This window comes from Equus quagga, chromosome 10 (assembly GCF_021613505.1).
Source record: "Equus quagga isolate Etosha38 chromosome 10, UCLA_HA_Equagga_1.0, whole genome shotgun sequence".
Lineage (NCBI taxonomy): Eukaryota > Metazoa > Chordata > Mammalia > Perissodactyla > Equidae > Equus > Equus quagga.
The window spans coordinates 72,114,033-72,132,108 of NC_060276.1; the positions used below are offsets into that span (position 1 = coordinate 72,114,033).

Genomic DNA, 18,076 nt, shown 5'->3' on the forward strand with positions numbered 1-18,076 from the left:
AATATCTGTTCATTTCCTCTTGCCATTTTTTAATAGGATTGTTCATTTTTTAGTTGTTGAGTTGTAGGAGTTTTTCATATATTTTGGAAATTAACCCCTTGTCAGAGATATGATTTGAAAATATGTTCTTCCAGTTGGTGGGTTGTCTTTTCGTTTTGTTGATGGTTTCCTTTGCTGGGCAGAATCTTTTAAGTCTGATGTAGTTCCATTTGTTTATTTTGCTTTTATTTTCCTTGTCTAAGGAGACATAGTATTCAGAAAGTTACTGCTAAGACCAATGTCAAAGAGTGTACAGCCTATATTTTCTTGTAGGAGTTTTATGGTTTCAGGTCTTACATTCAAGTCTTTAACCCATTTTGAGTTGATTTCTGTGTATGGCGTAGATAATGGTCTACATTCATTCTTTTGCATGTGGCTGTCCAGGTTTCCCAACACCATTTATTGAAGAGACTTTCCTTTCTCCATCTCATGTTCTTGGCTACTTTGTCAAAAATTAGCTGTCCATGTGGGGCCGGCCTGTTGGCATGGCTGTTAAATTTGTGCACTTCGGCAGCCTAGGGTTCACTGGTTTGGATCCTGGGCACAGTCCTACGCACTGCTCATCAAACCATGCTGTGGCAGGCTTCCCATATATGAAATAGAGGAAGACGGGCACAGATGTTAGCTCAGGGCCAATCTTCCTCAGCAAAAAGAGGAAGATTGGCGGCAGATGTCAGCTCAGGGCTAATCTTACTCAAAAAAAAAAGAAATTAGCTGTCCATAGATGTGTGGCTTTATTTCTAGAATCTTAATTTTGTTCCATGGACCTGTGTGTCTGTTTTTGTGCCAGTACCATGCTGTTTTGATTACTATGGCTTTGTAGTATATTTTGAATTCACAGAGTGTGATACCACCATCTTTGTTCTTTTTTCTCAGGATTGCTTTGGCTATTTGGGGTCTTTTGTTGTTCCATATAAATTTTGGGATTCTTTGGTCTATTTCCGTGAAGAATCTCATTGGGATTTTTATTGAGATTGTACTGAATCTGTAGATTGCTTTAGGTAATATGGACATTTTAACTATGCATATTATTCCAATCCACTTTTTTAATGTAAAGAAAAGATGTAAACAATCATGATAGTCTATATTCCAAAACACAGGGGTAGGCCTTGTGAATAAACATTTCTTTCTTTTTTTTTAATAGTCATCTGTTTATATTTTTATTTATTGAGGTAACATTGGTTTATAAGATTGCATAAATTTCAGGTGTACATCATTATATTTCAATTTCTGTGTGGATTACATCCTGTTCACCATCCAAAGACTAATTACCATCTATCACCATACACATGTGCCCATTCACCTTTTTCACCCTCCTCCCTCCCCACTTCCCTTTTGATAACCACTAATCTAATCTCTGTTTCTGTGTGTCTGTTGTTGTTATTTTTATCTTCTATTTATGAGTGAGATCATATGGTATTTGACACTCTCCCTCTGACTTATTTTGCTTAGCATAATACCTTCAAGGTCCATCCATGTTGTTGCAAATGGCAAGATTTCATCTTTTTATAGCCGAACAGTATTCCATTATGTATATATACACCATGTCTTCTTTATCCATTTGTTCCTTGATGGACAGTTATGTTGTTTCCAAGTCTTGCCTATTGTTAGTAATGTTGCAACGAACATAGGGGTGCATGTATCTTGATGCATTAATGTTTTCATATTCTTTGGATAACCACCCAGCAGTGGAACAGCTTGTTCTTATTCTTGTTCTTTTCAGTGTAATGTAAGATTGTTTATTTGAGATTTTTCTTGTGTCTAGAGGTAGGCCTGTATTGCTATAAACTTCTGCCTTAGTACTGCTTTTGCTGCGGTATAGTACAAAACATAAGCTTTGGTATGTTGTGTTTTTATTTTCATTTGTCTCCAGTTACTATTTTGTTTCTCCTTTGATATCATTATTGATCCATTAGTTGTTCAGGAGCATGTTGTTTGGTCTCCATGTATTTGTTGCTTTTCAACCTTTCTTCTCGTAGTTGATTTCTAGTTTAATATCACGGTGGTTCAAAAAGATGTGTGATATGATTTCAATCATATTAAATTTATTGAGGCTTCTTTTGTTTCCCAATATATGGTCTATCTTTGAGAATGTTCCATGTGCCCACTTGAGAAGAATGTGCATTCTGCTGCTTTGGGTTGGAATGTTCTATATATACCTATTGAGTCCATCTGGTTTAATAGTTCATCTAAGGCCACTGCTTCCTTGTTGATTTTCTGTCTGGATGATCAATCCATTGATGTAAGTGGGCTGTTAAGGTCCCCTATTATTATTGTGGGCCTACCAATTTCTCCCTTTAGGTCTGTTAATAGTTTCTATATACACTTTGCTTCTCCTCTGTTAGGTGCATCTACATTAATAAGTGTTATGTCTTCTGGGCGGAATGTCCCTTTCATCATTATATAAGGTCCATCTTTGTCGCTTGTTATCTTTTTTGTCTACACTTGCTTTCTTTTGCATTCTACTTGCTTGGAGTATCATCTTCTAACCCTTCACTCTGAGCTTACATTTTCTTTAGAGCTGAGATGTGTTTCCTGGAGGCAGCATATTGCTAGGTCTTGTTTTGTTAATGTATCCAGCCACTCTGTGTCTTTTCATTGCTAAATTCAATCTATTTACATTTAGAGTGATTGTTGATATATGAGGGCTTAATACTGCCTTTTAATCTTATTTCTTTGGTTGTTCTATATTTCAATTGTTTCTTTTTTCCTTGTATTTCTGTCCACCATTTAAGTTTGGTGGTTTTCTGTGATGTTTTTATCAGTTCTCCCTTTATTTAATATTTGTGATTCTGCTCTGATTTTTTGTTTTGTGGTTACCATGAGGTTTGTATAAAATATCTCATAGATGACATACTCCTTTCTCTGCTGATAGCATCTTATCTTCATTAGCCTATGCAGATTTTGTCCTTTTCTCTTCCCCTTCTATGTTTTTGTTGTCATAAATTGTTCTTTTTTGTGTTGTGAGTTTGTGACTGAATTGAAGTGGTTATAGTTATTTTTTTTTAGGAAGATTAGCCCTGAGCTAACTACTGCCAATCCTCCTCTTTTTGCTGAGGAAGACTGGCCCTGAGCTAACATCCATGCCCATCTTCCTCTACTTTATACGTGGGACACCTACCACAACATGGCTTTTGCTAAGTGGTGCCATGTCCGCACCCAGGATCTGAACTGGTGAACCCTGGGCTGCCGAGAAGCGGAACATGCGAACCTAACCGCTGCACCACCGGGCCCACCCCTATAGTTATTTTTGATGCTTTCTTTCCCTTTAGCCATTTTGCTATAATTGTTTACTAACCTATTCTGATATAAGCTTCAATTCTCTGATTATGTCTATCTATTTATCACCTTATTCAAAGCTTTTCTAAATCTTTCCCTTTTTGTTTTAGGTAGGAGAACCCCTTTCAACATTTCTTGTAAGGCAGCTCTAGTGGCAATGAACTCCCTCAGCTTCTGTTTGTCCAGGAAAGCTTTTATTTCTCCTTCATATCTGAAGGATAACTTTGCTGGATAGAGTATTCTTGGCTGATAGTTTTTGTTTTTCAATATTCTGAGTATATCATTCCACTCTCTCCTAGCCTTCAGGGTTTCTGCTGAAAAATCCATTGAAAGCCTGATGAGGGTTCCTTCATAAGTTATTTTCATCTCTCTGGCTGCCCTTAATTTTCTTTCTTTCTCATTGACTTTTGACAATTATAATACTATACGCCTTGGAGAAGGTCTTTTTGCATTGATGTAACCAGGAATTCTATTAGCTTCGTGTATGTGCATGTTCAGTTCCTTCCCCAGGTTTGGGAAGTTCTCAACTATTACTTCTTCAAATAAGCTTTCTCCTCTTTTATCCTTGTCTTCTCCTTCTGGAATACCGATTATCCTTATGTTATTTTTCCTTATTGAATCAGATATTTCTCATAGCATTTCTTCATTTTTTAAAAATCTTAGTTCTCTTTCCACTTCCACCTGAATCATTACTAGATTTCTATCTTTGAGCTCACCAATTCTCGCTTCCATTTGGTCTGGTCTATTTTTAATGCTTTCTACATTATTTTTCATCTTTAATTGTATTCCTCATCTCCAGAATTTCTGTTTCGGTTTTTTTTTTTTTTTAGAGTTTCAATCTCTTTCATGAAGTACTTGCTCTGTTCATTAATTTTATTCCTGAGCTCATTGAACTGTCTTTCTGAGTTTTCTTGTAACTCACTGAGTTTTTAGATGACAGCTATTTTGAACTGTCAGTTAGATTGCAATCTTCTCTTACTTCAAGTTTGGTTTCTGTAGAGTTGTCATCTTCTTTCTGTTCTGCTGTGTCATTGTAGTTCTTAATTGTTCTGGATGAGTTTATCTTCTGCTGGCACATTTATAGTAGGAAATATCTTTCTTATTTGCATAAGGCTTTGGTTCTTTTGGTTCTGAGCTGCTTCTGGTTCTATTTGAGAGCCTGCATTTTACACCCTCCACTGCCTCAGAGAGAGGTGTCATCAGTGCCCTCCTTTTTCTGCTTATGCTTCTGTGGTTGCTGGTGCCTTGCTGCTTACAATGTTGCTGCAGTCCCAAGTGTTGCCACCAGAGTCCCCAGGCTGTGAGCTCTTCTGCTGCTTCTGAGTTCACCTGGATCTTGTGTTCCCCCACTGGCTCTCCAGGGTCTCTTCATGGACTTGGATGCTATTGCCCCATGCAACAACTGTCCTGCTGCTCCTAGCTTGTCTGGAGGTGATGACAGCCCCACTTCCAGGGGCACTTGGTTAATGAGTGTTGCTGTTGCTGCTGAAGGTCTGGGGACCTGGAGATAGGTGGTGGGTTTTTTTAAATAAGCCATTATTATAAAGTGTAAATGTCCAGATAGGTGATGTAATTTCACAAGTTAAGATTGAAGCCCACTAGGCACAATATAAAACAGAAGAGGTTTCCAATCCATTTAAAGTAAAATCATGGTTTCAAAAAAATGAAACTTCCACTAAGAAGCTTAACTTAGCAGAGGAAAAATGATGGGTAATTACATTACTGAAAGATAAAGCAGGAAGTGGTAAGAACCATAAGAGAGGCACCCATGAAGTTCTGTAGGAGTACAGGAGTGGGCCAAGTGCCTTTTGATGGAGTGGAGGCTTCCTGGAGGAGGAGGCACTCAAGCGAGGCCTTGAAGGAAGGTAGAACTTAAGGATATGGAGGTGTGGAGAAAAAGCACTTGATGCAGAGGGAGTAGCCTGAGTAAAGGTGAGGAAGGGAAAAGTGTGGGCATGCAATGGAATAATGGAATAGTTTAACTATATTGTAATGAAACCTCCTGCAGTATTTTGTTATCAATGGATGGGAAACAAATACTGAACGTCCGTTTTATGGATAAAATGAAAAATGGAAAATAATTGACCAAAGTGTAATAAAACTAGATAACACTGGTATTATGGAGCTTTGATTTACATCAATTAGTTTCTCCATAATTCTTAACATTGTTTCTTTTGGGCTTTGACTTAAATCAGTCAATTGCTACATAATCTCTCTGCCATTTTGCACTTATCTCTCTTATGACACTTACCACAACAGTATTTAATTTCTGTTTTCACATCAATATCCCCCACTAAACTTTGAGATCTTTGAAAGATGGACTGTGTCTCATTTATCTCAGTTCAGCAAACATTCAGCATCTGTTGTATGTCAGGCCTTGCGCTAAATGCTGGAGAGAAAGAAAGGAGTAAAACATGGTCTCAGTCCAGTGAGAGGAACTGATGAGCATACAGTAAGGCAAGTATATTCCAGGCCTCCTGCTTGATCCTGGAAACTCCCTGAGGACAAGGCCAGCTCACACTCATCTCAGCCTACACAGGGCCTGACACAAAACATTCTTGCTGGAAAAACAAATGAGTGAAAGCTACTCACCTACAGTCTTCTTCACTGCAACCGGACTACAAGAAAACAAATGCCTATAGTTTGGGGTTCCCTCTAACTAGATAGGGCCCATGGAGCTCTGTGTTGCCCACCTTTGTGCTGCCCATCATTACCCTAGCCAGCTCCTTTTAGGTCTTTGGTACTTGAGAATGAACACATCTACAAAGCTCCAAAACTGATATATTCTGAATTACGTCTGAAATATGTCATCTGTCTGAAAATAATTACTATCAAATTATTCCTATAAATAATAACAGGTGAATTATTTAATTCACACGAGCATTTATATAATGAAATCATGAGACCCTTGGAAACATGCTGTAATTTGATGCAGGGCTAATTTCTCTTTTGTGCACTAGGAGGCATTGTCAACAGTGTTGGGTTCACTTTATTTCTGAAAGTCTGGCACTATGCAAGGAAACTTCTAGTTGCCTTACCTCATGTAATCCTCTTATTCTTTGGGGGTGGTCATCATTATCCTGATTTTACAGGTAAGAAAACTAAGGCTGAGGGAGGATATGTCATTTTCCAAAGGTCACACAGTTAACAAATGTTGGACTCAAATCAGGTCTTTTACTCCTGTATCAATAGGGCTTCTGGGTAGAGAGCACTTTAATATCTTTGTAGAGCTCACTAGGTAGGTGAGAAATCATTCTATATCTCCACATCCCTTTCTTTTGTTTTCTAGATCTATCTCTGCTCCCACAGAACCATAATCTGAACCTAAACTTGCTGGCTAGGCCTCATCAAGTTGCAAAACAGACAAAGAAAATTCTTTCCAAGTGACATGGGCTACAGAAGAGTTTCTGGGGAGTCATGAAGGCTACACAGGTTGGGTGGCAGAAGAGGTCCTGCATGAGAGTGGAAAGTAGGAGGCCTCTAGTTATAAGCAACACAAATGAAGGAGCAACCCTGTCTGTATTCTGAAGCTGAGCAGAACTAAGGGACCTCAAGGACTGGATACCCACCTACTGATGAGCCCTGGGGGGCCCTGGCAGGGTGCTAACCCCCCTTCCCCACATAGGGTTTTGGACAAGATCTGAAGGTGATTCATGTAGGTGTTAGAGATAAGCAGTATGTTATATGATTGTTTTGGTTGGCTGGTTTTTAAAAGGATCAAAATTGAAGACTGGGTGGATGTGAAGTGATGTAAAGCCAATCTATGGCAAGCAGAACGAATTCCAGCATATAACCAGAGTTTCATTTTAAACACAGTAGTCATAGGCTATACCAAGGCTAAATTATCCTGTTTTTGAAAGAAATGCCCTCCTCCCCCCAAAAAACACAAAACAAACAAACAAAACAATAACACTACAGCCAAACCGCATTGCTTCAAGAGGTTTAAGGCACTAAGAATGTAGGAGACAGCACTCTAGATAAAACACAGTCCAGCTTGGTTTTAAAAAATATCCATCCAGCTTCAGGAAAAGAAGCATTAAAAATTTATTTACACAGGTGCCGGCTCAGGTTTCTATTGAATCTGGCCTCAACATACTTTAAGACACGCCTCTGGTTGGGCAAGGGAAACCAATGGCTGAAATACATGGAGGATAATTTATGACCTTTGTTAGCTTTTCTTCTGGCCTGTGGCTGTGGAACTGAATTTATCAGGTAGTCAGACAAATCTTCTTGGGGACGAAAATACAGAGAGCTCTGACAATTTCAAGTCCAAAGCCTGGAAGCTAGGAGAGGCAATGAACGTGTGCCTGCTGGGCTGTCTGGGGAATATTACTCACAGTGCCTGGAAGGCAAAGAGGATCAGATTGACCTTTGCTATATTCTTAGACAAATGTGATTGGCCCTTCTGATCAGTACTTAAGTAACACTGAAGAGAAGTGGTTGTCTTGGAAGCTTACACCAACTCAAGGCCTTCTTTAACCAGGACTACCACAAATACCATCTCCTATCTTTCTTTTCTGCATACACAGGGGACATCATAAGCTTACATGTGCCAATGACCAAGGCTTCACTCCAAGAGAAGGAATCAAAACTTATTGGGCACGAGGAGCTGTGTTACACATCATTTAGTTCTTACAATAGCGTTGTGAGCTATTACTACCCACACAGAGACACAGAGAATTAAGTGACTTGCTCAAGGTCACACATCTATTAAGTCTTGGAGCTAAGGATTGAACTCAGGTCTGCCTATTTCCCAAGGCTGATACATATAAATTGAACGACTGGCCAATGGATACATGTGGAGTATCTATAAAATTTTAGAGATTTATTGCTAAAGATTTAGGTTGTTATAGATTTATTGCTAAAATCTTCAAAATCCTTTAGTCCAACCATTTTATTAGATAGATGGAGATTCTGAGGTGCAAAGAGGAAATGAGACATGCCTACGGCCACATGGAAGTCAATGGCAGAAGCAGAGCCCCATTTGGTGCTCTGGCATTGCGTGTTGTTCCCCTACCTAGATAGCAGCTGGCTTCCAAAAAGCTCAGTGAGTAAAGTAGGACAGCAGTGCACAGCTCAGCATAGTGACTGAGGACCAGGCACAAAAGGACAACTGAAGGCCAGTCAAGGGACCTGCTGCATCCGATGAGGTTCCCTTCTACCACCTCTGGATTCTACAGTGTTCCCCAAACAAACCTCCTGCTTTCAGGCAGCCCTGTCTTTGGCCAGTCTATTCCCTCTTCCTGAAGTTCCCTTCCCACCTTTTTATACTTGGCAAATTATTATGCATCCCTCAAGACCTAGAACAACCTTTATAAAACTCCTCTGTGAAGCCTTCTCAAAATTTCCAGGTGAAATAACTAATTCTTTTATTCAGTCTGTTCAGGGGACTGTGTACTTACTTCTACTACAGCTCTTATCCCACTTTGTTATGTTGGAAACTCTGTGTCATACTCACTTTACAGTCACTAACTAGTAGCATAACTTTGGGCACGTCACTTTAACTTTTATGTGCCTCAGCTCCCTCCTTTGCAAATTGGGTGTAATAATAACAACTATGTCATAGGGTTGTTGTGAGGACTGAATGAGAAAATGACTATAAAGCAACTAATATATATTGAGTGCCAAATAAATAGTTTTTGTTGTTATCTTATCCCAGTGCCTGGTATAGGTCTGGTGTACACAATAAGTAAGCATTGACTGTTGAGTAAACTGATGCCATGTGGGGAAATGTCCAGTCACCAAATAGCCATTTTGGATATCCTTGTAGTCAGGATACTCTCTTATGAGACTATAAATTCCTTATCAAAGACTAGACTAGCAATCTGTAATCTTCTCTGGGTTATACAACCTCTGAGAATCACATGAAAGCTACGGAAACTCTCCCCAAACCCCCAAATTCATAAATGTACATACACACAAAATCTTGCAAAAATCTTCACACCAAAAAATGTCTCACAGAGCCCTCCCACCACAGATTACCATTATTACTAATTTCCCTACTAGGTGGGAAAACATATAATTACAGAAGATGCTCTCACAGAGTGGCTCAGGCAGAGGGGACTAACAGTGACTGAGCACCTTCTGGAAGCCAAGGGCTGTGCTAAATGTTTATTATGCTCTTTCACATAATTCTTTGGGGTTCCAAGGTAACAATCTCTGTGGCTCTGCTAATCAGCTGTGAGGAAGGAGAGACCCTCAGACAAGAAACAAGAAATGGCTGGGAGGCCCTCATTTCTGCCATTTGTATGTTCTATGAACCTGGGAAAGTCACTTTCTCTCATTTTCCTTGTCCATAAAATGGCTTGGACAGATTTTTAGATTTCTAAGTTCCCTTCCTTCAAGTTTTAACAGGCTAGCATTAAAATATCTTGTGATTCCAAGCACTGTGAGTCTCTTAAATCTTTTCATTAAACAACTCATGATTGAATCAACTGTCCAGAGAGTGAAAGAGCTTGTGACTATGGGACTGCAGGAATGTGCTTATCTAACTTACAGAACTGTGAGAAGACTACAGTCTCCAGGGCCACATCCAGATACTACAATGAAATCAAGGTCCATCCTCACTATGAGGTATCCCAGGAGAGGAAAAAAGGTCAAAAATTTAAAACCCTGATAGAGAACAAGACTTTGCCTCTGTGACTTTTTAGCTCTGTTCTGAAAGACAATAGTTTCTGGTTTCTGACATCAGAGAGGAGGGAAATGGATTTCTCTTGCTCCTGGCCCCATGGAAAACATTCTGTGGCACACTTCTCTGAAAAGCATCAAACCAAAGGGTCAAGGAACCATAAGTCTACCATTTGTACCCATATACCCTGTCTCTGAGCTCTTCCCTTAGCTTGGTAATGATGAGAAAAATTCCTATGAGCACAGGTGTTAAATTGTGCTTCCTGTTCTATGGTTGTGTGATAAGAGTAAATTAAGAGCTACCAAATCTGGATTCATCAAAATCAGAACTTTCCCTCTGAAGACTAGGAGCTGGTGGAAAGGCTATGGCTCACACGTCCCTGGCCCTACCTAATGAAGAGAGTTTCTGGTGAACCACCAGCTGTTTTAAGTATTTTGGGCTTTCTTAAGAAAACAAGCTCCCTATGATATTACTACTACTCAGTGGCTCCTTGGTTCCTCCCCACAGTATGTATGTCCTTCTTAACTTCCTGATCTCATTTCTGACTCTGTTGTTTCTCTTCACTGTTGTCTTTTTTGTTTGCCTAGGCACAGCACTTTCTTTCTACTTTGGGTTAGCGTGTTTATATATTTGCAGAGCAGCTGTGCTGTAGAAGAGTGACCTTTGGGCCCAGAAGACCTGGGTTCAAATTCCAGCTACCCTACTTACTACCTATTGATTAACAGGCAAAGCTTCAGTTGACTTATATGGAAAACCATGAGAATGACCTCTCCCTCTGTTCCAGGTAGTTGAGAAATTCAAAGGGAGAGTGGACATAGTGGCCCTTCATCCACTGAAGAGATTTAAAGATGTACAGGATTATGATCACTAAGCTCCTTGAGACAGGCTTTGTATCTTGAGTACGTGAGCCCAATACCTCATGCGTAGTAAGCACCCAGTACATGTTTACTGATGGAATACATGAGTAGATTACTACCAAGCCTGTTATTATGAAGTATTCAGTAGAAGATGGGCACTAGTCTAGCAAGGAACTGTGGCGATTACACTAGTGTGCCTCAGGAGTCACAGCACAGACTGGAAGCAAAGAGACTAAGAATTCAAATACTCATTCCCATTATAAACTCATTCACCTCCAAATCTCAGTTTCTTCTTTTGCATAGGAGGAAGTTTCCTCTTCCGTACCCTCTTCTGGTGGGTACAAAGCTCATCTGCCTTCTTGGAAGACAGATTCGAAGGCTAGCTGCCTAGCCTTGAAGAGAAGGAGTGTGAATACCTGAATAATAGATTCCAGAAGTATGCACACATGGCTATTATAGTGAAGAGATTGTTTTTTGAAATGATGGCTTCTCACAGAGTTCAGCTATTTTCAGGGACAGTGTGTTTCTTGCCATGAGACTAGAGCTCAGAGAACTAAGAAATAACTCCTACCTCTGAAGAAACAGTGGGTCTAATACTTACCCTTGCAATAGCATCCAAATGCAAAAATTTACCAGCCAGAGTTTCACAATTACCAAGAGATTCTGTGAGGAATTGAAAGAGCTTCTGGCTATAGAATACGGATAGCTTTAAAAATATAACAGACTTGGGAATAGTAAGAAAAAGTGGAAGGAGGCAATGGACTCAGAAGATCTTGCAAGTGACATACCAACTTCTTGTTAATCATTGCTTCATAAAATGCACATACTATAGGCACAGAGCATTATAGAGCAGCAATGGCAACTTCTTGACATGGCTCCCAAATTGGGCACTAACAAGAGACTTGAGTGGGCATCAACTGTGAAGAGTAGAGCTAAATTATTTATTCTGCAGGCTTGAGGGCTAGTCTTGTTATGGGGAGGATGAGGATTAAGCCAGCAAATTTGTAAACACAAAGAATCTTGGGGACATATATGGCAGGTCCATAACTCAGCTGGCCACCTGGGCTCTACTTTCTATGAGACAGAATTTTTCCATAATACTTAGTACTAATAGTCTCCAAAACCCTTCTTATTTACCATCTGGGGTATACATAACATCCAGCAAAACTCATTCATATATATTTCATAGTTATCCACATGCTTACAGTACACAAGTCTAGAAAATGTGTGAAATATTTTCAATTTCTCCTCTTGGTACTTCAAGGGAGAGTGATCTACTAGATCATCAGAGAAAAGTAACTTAGCATTCCTAGATTTATTTATTTTTCTCCTGTTTAGTAATAAAAGCTCAGGACCTAGAGTCTATCAGACCAGGCATTCTGTACAAGCAAGATGTGCAAACGTTAACTGGCCAACTCAGAAGAATGTTTAAAATTATATAATCTAGAGAGTTACAAAGCTACCAGAATACAGGAAGAAGTGGGATTTACTATGCAGATTTGCAAGCACAGGAGCAACCATCTAAAGCAGGAGTCAAGAAACTACAGTCCACAAGCCAAATCCAATGGGCTGCTTGTTTTTGTGTGGTTCAAAAGCTGAGAATGATTTTTAGATTTTAAATGGTTGAAAAAAACCAAAAGAAAAAATAGTATTTAATGGCACATGGAAATTAAATAAAATTCAAATTTCAGTGTCCATTAAGTTTTACTGGGATATAGCCACACCCATTAGTTTACGTATGGTCTACGTCTGCTTTCACGCTACAAAGGCAAAGTTGAGTAGTCAAGTCAGAGACCATCTGGCCCGCAAAGACTAAAATATTTATTACCTGGCCCTTTACAGAAAACGTTTGCCAACTCCTAATCTAAAGTCTGGCTATGACATTTAAAAAAAACAGACAGATAAAAGATAAGAGGAGCTTTGTGAAAAGATCTCTGGGACTTGACTCCTGCAATCAGGATCAGTTAACTCCTTCGCCAAAGACACCCCGTTAAGGCTCTGTTGAAGCTACAACAGATCCTCCTAGCATAGTTAACTTGCCTCTGGGAAATGTCACTCGAAAAGTTAGGGAGTGAAGAGGACACTGATATGCACCAAAAACTCTCTGCAAGACTCCAAACGAGAAGTAACATTCAATTCCACATGAGTTGAGGTGGGAAAGAGTGGATTTAAAGGACAGAAAAGAGTTCAATGAGGGTTCACTTACATTTCTTCCCTCACAAAAACCTGGGGCGAGAGAGAGAATCAAAGCCATACTTATATAAAATTGGCCAAGGATACTAAATTGGGACATATTGTAAACATCAATGAGGATGGTGTAATTCTCTGAGTTCAGAATGTAAACTACAGCTTCAATTTTATGATGTGTACCAAACAGCACTCCATGTGTACAAAACAAATGGATGTACGATCTCCAATGTTTTACTAGAAAATGTCTAAAAAATAGTAAATTCTTGAGCACATAATGCACATGATGAATTAATTAACCCTCTTTGAAACATGATGAGATGGAGATGGGGATTCACATCCTGATTTTCCAGATGAGAAAAGGGAAAAGAAAGGAAGTTATCCAGCCATGGTCACAATGCCGGGGAAGAAGAAATCTCACAGAGTTCTGAGTTTTAACCCTGTCCATCCACCGTGCACTCCGTCAGCTAGCTCGATCCCCATAGAAGATGATTTTTAAGAGAATAGGAGCTAGGATTCACCATCTGCTAGGAAGGAAAAACCAAAAGTGCATATAGGTATAAATGCAGGTATGTTTGCTGAAATAATAGTGACGATGTTTGTAATTTGTAGAATTATCACAAAAAGTCTAAGCTGGAAGGGAACTTTAAAAATACCTAGTTTAACTCCCTTATTTTACAGACAGGGAAAACTGAGGTCTAAAAGGAGAAGTTTCTTATCCAAGGCCACAAAACTAAAACCCTTGTGAGTCCCTACACTTGTGTATGGGTATCACCTGCCTTTGACTTCCTGGCCTTTTAGATAGCATCCAACGTGCCTTCCCCTTTCACCTCCCTGCTCATCCCACCCACTCCACCAGCTAGCTGATTCTCCTCATGCCTGTGTCTAACCCACAGACCATCCCCACAACTGTGCACGCGTGCGTGCACACACGTGTGCACACACACAAATGCACTCTTTCACTAAGTTTCCATCAACCAGATTTTAGTGATTTTACCCACATGGCCTAGTACCATTATTTTTTATCTCAAAATATGCACATCCTCCAGTGACTAGCCTCACCCTCACCCCAAACTCCCAGCATTACTGACAATGAGAAGATGTGGGGCTCTCCCCTCTTCTTGCTCCACGAGAGGAAAACCTGGCTAGATTACAATCAACTCTGTGCTAAGCTGTGCACCAGTGACAGCATTAAAGCCTCATGCTTTATGAACTACCAAAGCTAGAAACGGATTTCTGTCTGATGTGCCAGGCTTTTAAGTCTTGTACCTGTGCCCAGCCCAGAGATTTCTGAAACCATGAATAAAGTGGTAATCAACACTCTGAATACTCAGTCTTAGTTAACTGATAATAAATAAATGAGGAAGAGAAAGATTTGTGCTCCCCCTCTCTCCAAGACAGGTAGAATTCCAAGTTTCAACAAGGCAAATTCAGAATCACCTTCAGAAAGGTCATTTGTGGGATAAAGACATATTGTAAAATAGGAAAAAAATACAAATCAATAAATGTTCTCTGTGGGTAATAAGACAACCTTCTGCCTTCAAAAGGAGATAATGACAGCAGTAAACTCCAGCCACCAAGTTTTACAGATGGGAGGAGAAAGAAAACATCAATAATTGTTTTTTGCTTTGTGTTTTTTTTAGAACACTTTCTCCCGTCCCTCAAAGAACTCAAGACTGGAACCTGGGGTCCAGATTACAAGGGAAACAAGGAGCTCCATAGCTTCGCAACGAATCCATTGGTGATTTTTCATATTTTTTTTTCTTTTTCTGCTTTATTTCACAACCCCTCCCCCCCCCCCACCGCGTACACAGTTGTATATTTTAGTTGCAGGTCCTTCTAATTGTGGGATGTGGGACGCCACCTCAACATGGCCTGACGAGCGGTGCCATGTCCACGCCCAGGATCTGAACCCTGGGCCACCGCAGCGGAGTGCGTGAACTTAACCACTCGGCCACGGAGCCGGCCTCGATTTTTCATGTTTCAAGCAGTCAAGAGCACTTGGCCCTGTGACCTTATAGAGGCTCATTGCCTCAAAGAAAATATTACCAACTTTCCCTAACTTAAGTGATTCTAGGGTCTGGAGCAATTTGAGATCATGCTGGATTTTTTTTTTTAGATTTTATTTTTTTCCTTTTTCCTCCCAAAGCCCCCCAGTACATAGTTGTATATTCTTCATTGTGGGTCCTTCTAGTTGTGGCATGTGGGACGCTGCCTCAGCATGGTTTGGATGAGCAGTGCCATGTCCGCACCCAGGCTTCGAACCAACGAAACACTGGGCCGCCTGCAGCGAGAACTTAACCACTCGGCCACGGGGCCAGCCCCTTGCCGGATTTTTAAGTGTTGTATAAATTCAGTGGTTATCCCTCCCCACTCCTCTTTTCATTTTTCTCAAATAGCCCAAGATCCATGTCATAGCAGAGCTCCTCCCAGGCAGCCCTGCCAGCTGCCCTTCTGCCTTCCTCAATACTTTAGCACTAACTCCTGCAGAAAACTCCCATGTGGAATATGTTATGACAGCAAAATCTTCCCTTTCACAATATGGTTGATCATTTCCCATGTTTCTAAAAAAACAACAATATCATGACCTAGATTTGTAAAACCCAGAGGCATCATCAAATACAGTCTAATCTATCTGACTACTGAATTTGTTTGTTCACTTGTTTACTTGAACTCTTTTCCCATCTGATGTGGCTGCTATTACTGTGATGTGTGGGCTTACTACACACCACTATTTCTACTTTCTTAAACACTAGCTCTAGATGGGTGCTTTGGTTCATTCTTTGCTCTATAAACAGGGCCTGCTGGATAATGGGGAAAGGGGAAGAGGCAAGTTCTCACTGGAGAAGTTGGGGTGATCTGTAGTCTTTGGAGCTGCTCTTCATTTCCTTTTCTGACAGCCATCCTTCCGTAAGTACTCTTAAGAAAGGAAAGCACTGCTCTCTGTGTCTCTTTCTAAACTGCCTAGGCCTAGGCACTGGGACCCTGGACCTCATACTAGCCCAGCATAAGCAGTAGCAATGGGCCACTTGGGGGTATGGGTGGAACATGCAGCATGTTTTGTTTTTTTTTTTTAAGATTTTTTTTCCTTTTTCTCCCCAAAGCCCCCTGATACATAGTTGTATATTCTTAGTTGTGGGTCCTTCTAGTTGTGGCATGTGGGACACTGCCTCAGTGTGGTTTCATGAGCAGTGCCATGTCCGCGCCCAGGATTCAAACCGAGGAAACACTGGGCCGCCTGCAGCGCAGCACGCGAACTTAACCACTCAGCCACGGGGCCAGCCCCGCATGTTTTTAATACTAAATGCTAACTGTCTCCTTGTTTGCTTAGGGGACTGGAAGAAAACAAAATAATAGGTTTCCATTTTATATAGGTATTCCTTCCACCTTATCAAAATGACAAAAATACAATCATCATTCCAATTGGCTATCAATGGGGAGACCAGTTAAAGGGCACCCACTTTCTACCTTATCTCTAGATGCCAAGAACTCTCTGGTGCTTCTGCTGTCCTCTGGTGGATGTCATAACATTCTTGGTGAAAGGTGTGGCCTACATACCTGCCATTTTTAAGACTTTACTCAGTGTTTGTAGCACTTGCATATGGAAAGGGTCTGTTTTGGTTCTGACTTGGAAATCAACATTTCTAGGTCACTGAGAAAGAAGGAAACGGTCTTGGCAGGAAGCACTTCCTTTGTGAAAAGTGGGGGCAGGAGTGGATACTGGTGTTTAACCACTGGGTCTGCTCCCAGAGCAGAATGTCTCTGTCTAGAGAGTGCTCATCAGTGTCCCTTTGAGAAGGAAGCCCTTACTACAGGTTGGGGAGTGAAATGGATGAATAGGAGGCTTAAGTCTAGGGTGATTGGGAAGGAAGGAGGTACTAGCATATATAGGAGGTCTGGAAATGGGAGTTCCTGGGGTAGGATGTAGGCTGAGCACCTCTACTCTGGGGGCTGATGAGACATGAATTGTTCTAATCCAAATACGACTAAGGAGCCAAGGCTTGAGCCCACTTAGCCAAATATAAGTTACAAGTCAGCTTGGGCTTCTAGACAAATGGGCAGGCACTGACGGAAGGTTTCTGGAGAGGAGAATAAAAGTGTTTCATCAATCTGGGTCCTTATCTACCTAGGAGCTATTAATACAAAGAGTCCCCAAGGAGGCAGCAGCAGGAGGGAGCAGGTGCACAGACTGATAGTCTGCTGAATAGCAAGAACGCTTCCTTTCTAGGGCCGAGACTAGGAAGTCTTTGCTAAGGAACAGACTCGTATTCACCAAAGAGAACGAGCTGGGGACTCAGTTGGGGTTTCTCCACTTCTAACCTCTCTTATAAGGACAATTTTTTCTCTCACTAGGCAGCAGAGTGGAATACAAGCAGGGAGGAAATTAAATCTTTTCAAATCATTAATTTTTCTTTCATTCCTAGGACATACCAAGCTCCAAGCACCAGCTGGGACCACTTTCATTGCCTACATTGCCTGTACTACCAAGGCTACCGAAGTTAGGGGAGCAGCAAGTATGAAAACTTGCTTCTTTAGGCTTTTAAGTTCTTTGAGAGGGCCCGCTAGTGACTTTATCTGTGAGATGATAAAATCCTGGGCCCTGGAAGATTGGTGTCTCTCCCTATAAGATAAAGGAGAAAGGGAAATAGAAATGAGCGTGCAAGACCCTTTACCTTCAGCGGCTCTTTTAAAGAAGACTTTGCAGCTTCCACAAGTGAGAGCTCCATAGTGACAGCCAGAAGCTTCGTCCCCACAGATCAGGCAGGTCTTCTGGGGTGGAAAGTAATAGTCAATGGGCAGAACATGATCCCTGGCAGTCTCCAAACTGGAAAGACACAAAAGGAACAATGCAACACACGTCAGTGGTTGCCAGAAATAGGAGGCTAGAAGTCTGAGATCTTCAGGAGTAAACTACTTGTGTAAATTTTTATTACTCATTGCTTAAGTGAGTCAGTATAAAGCTAAATTTTCCTGGGACTTCTCCTAGGAATGATTGTAGGGTTTCCTGTCATGTGGGCAGAGGTTTTTTGGGTCCTGCTAAAGGATTAGAGACGTTCTCTGGGACCAGCCAATCTCAGGAGCTATG

The 18,076-nt window shown here is 40.8% G+C and overlaps 1 protein-coding gene across 2 annotated transcripts in view; it reads right to left on the bottom strand.

Moving 5' to 3' along the window:
* AR (androgen receptor) overlaps positions 1-18,076 on the bottom strand; it is a 160,422-nt gene that overhangs the window by 62,113 nt on the left and 80,233 nt on the right. For both annotated transcript variants that reach the window (XR_006890313.1, XM_046673462.1), the window contains exon 2: positions 17,664-17,815. Coding sequence is in view for 1 of the 2 variants with exons in the window: in XM_046673462.1 (XP_046529418.1) it covers positions 17,664-17,815 (152 nt within the window). In the remaining variant the exon portion in view is untranslated. The remainder of the gene's footprint in view (positions 1-17,663; positions 17,816-18,076) is intronic.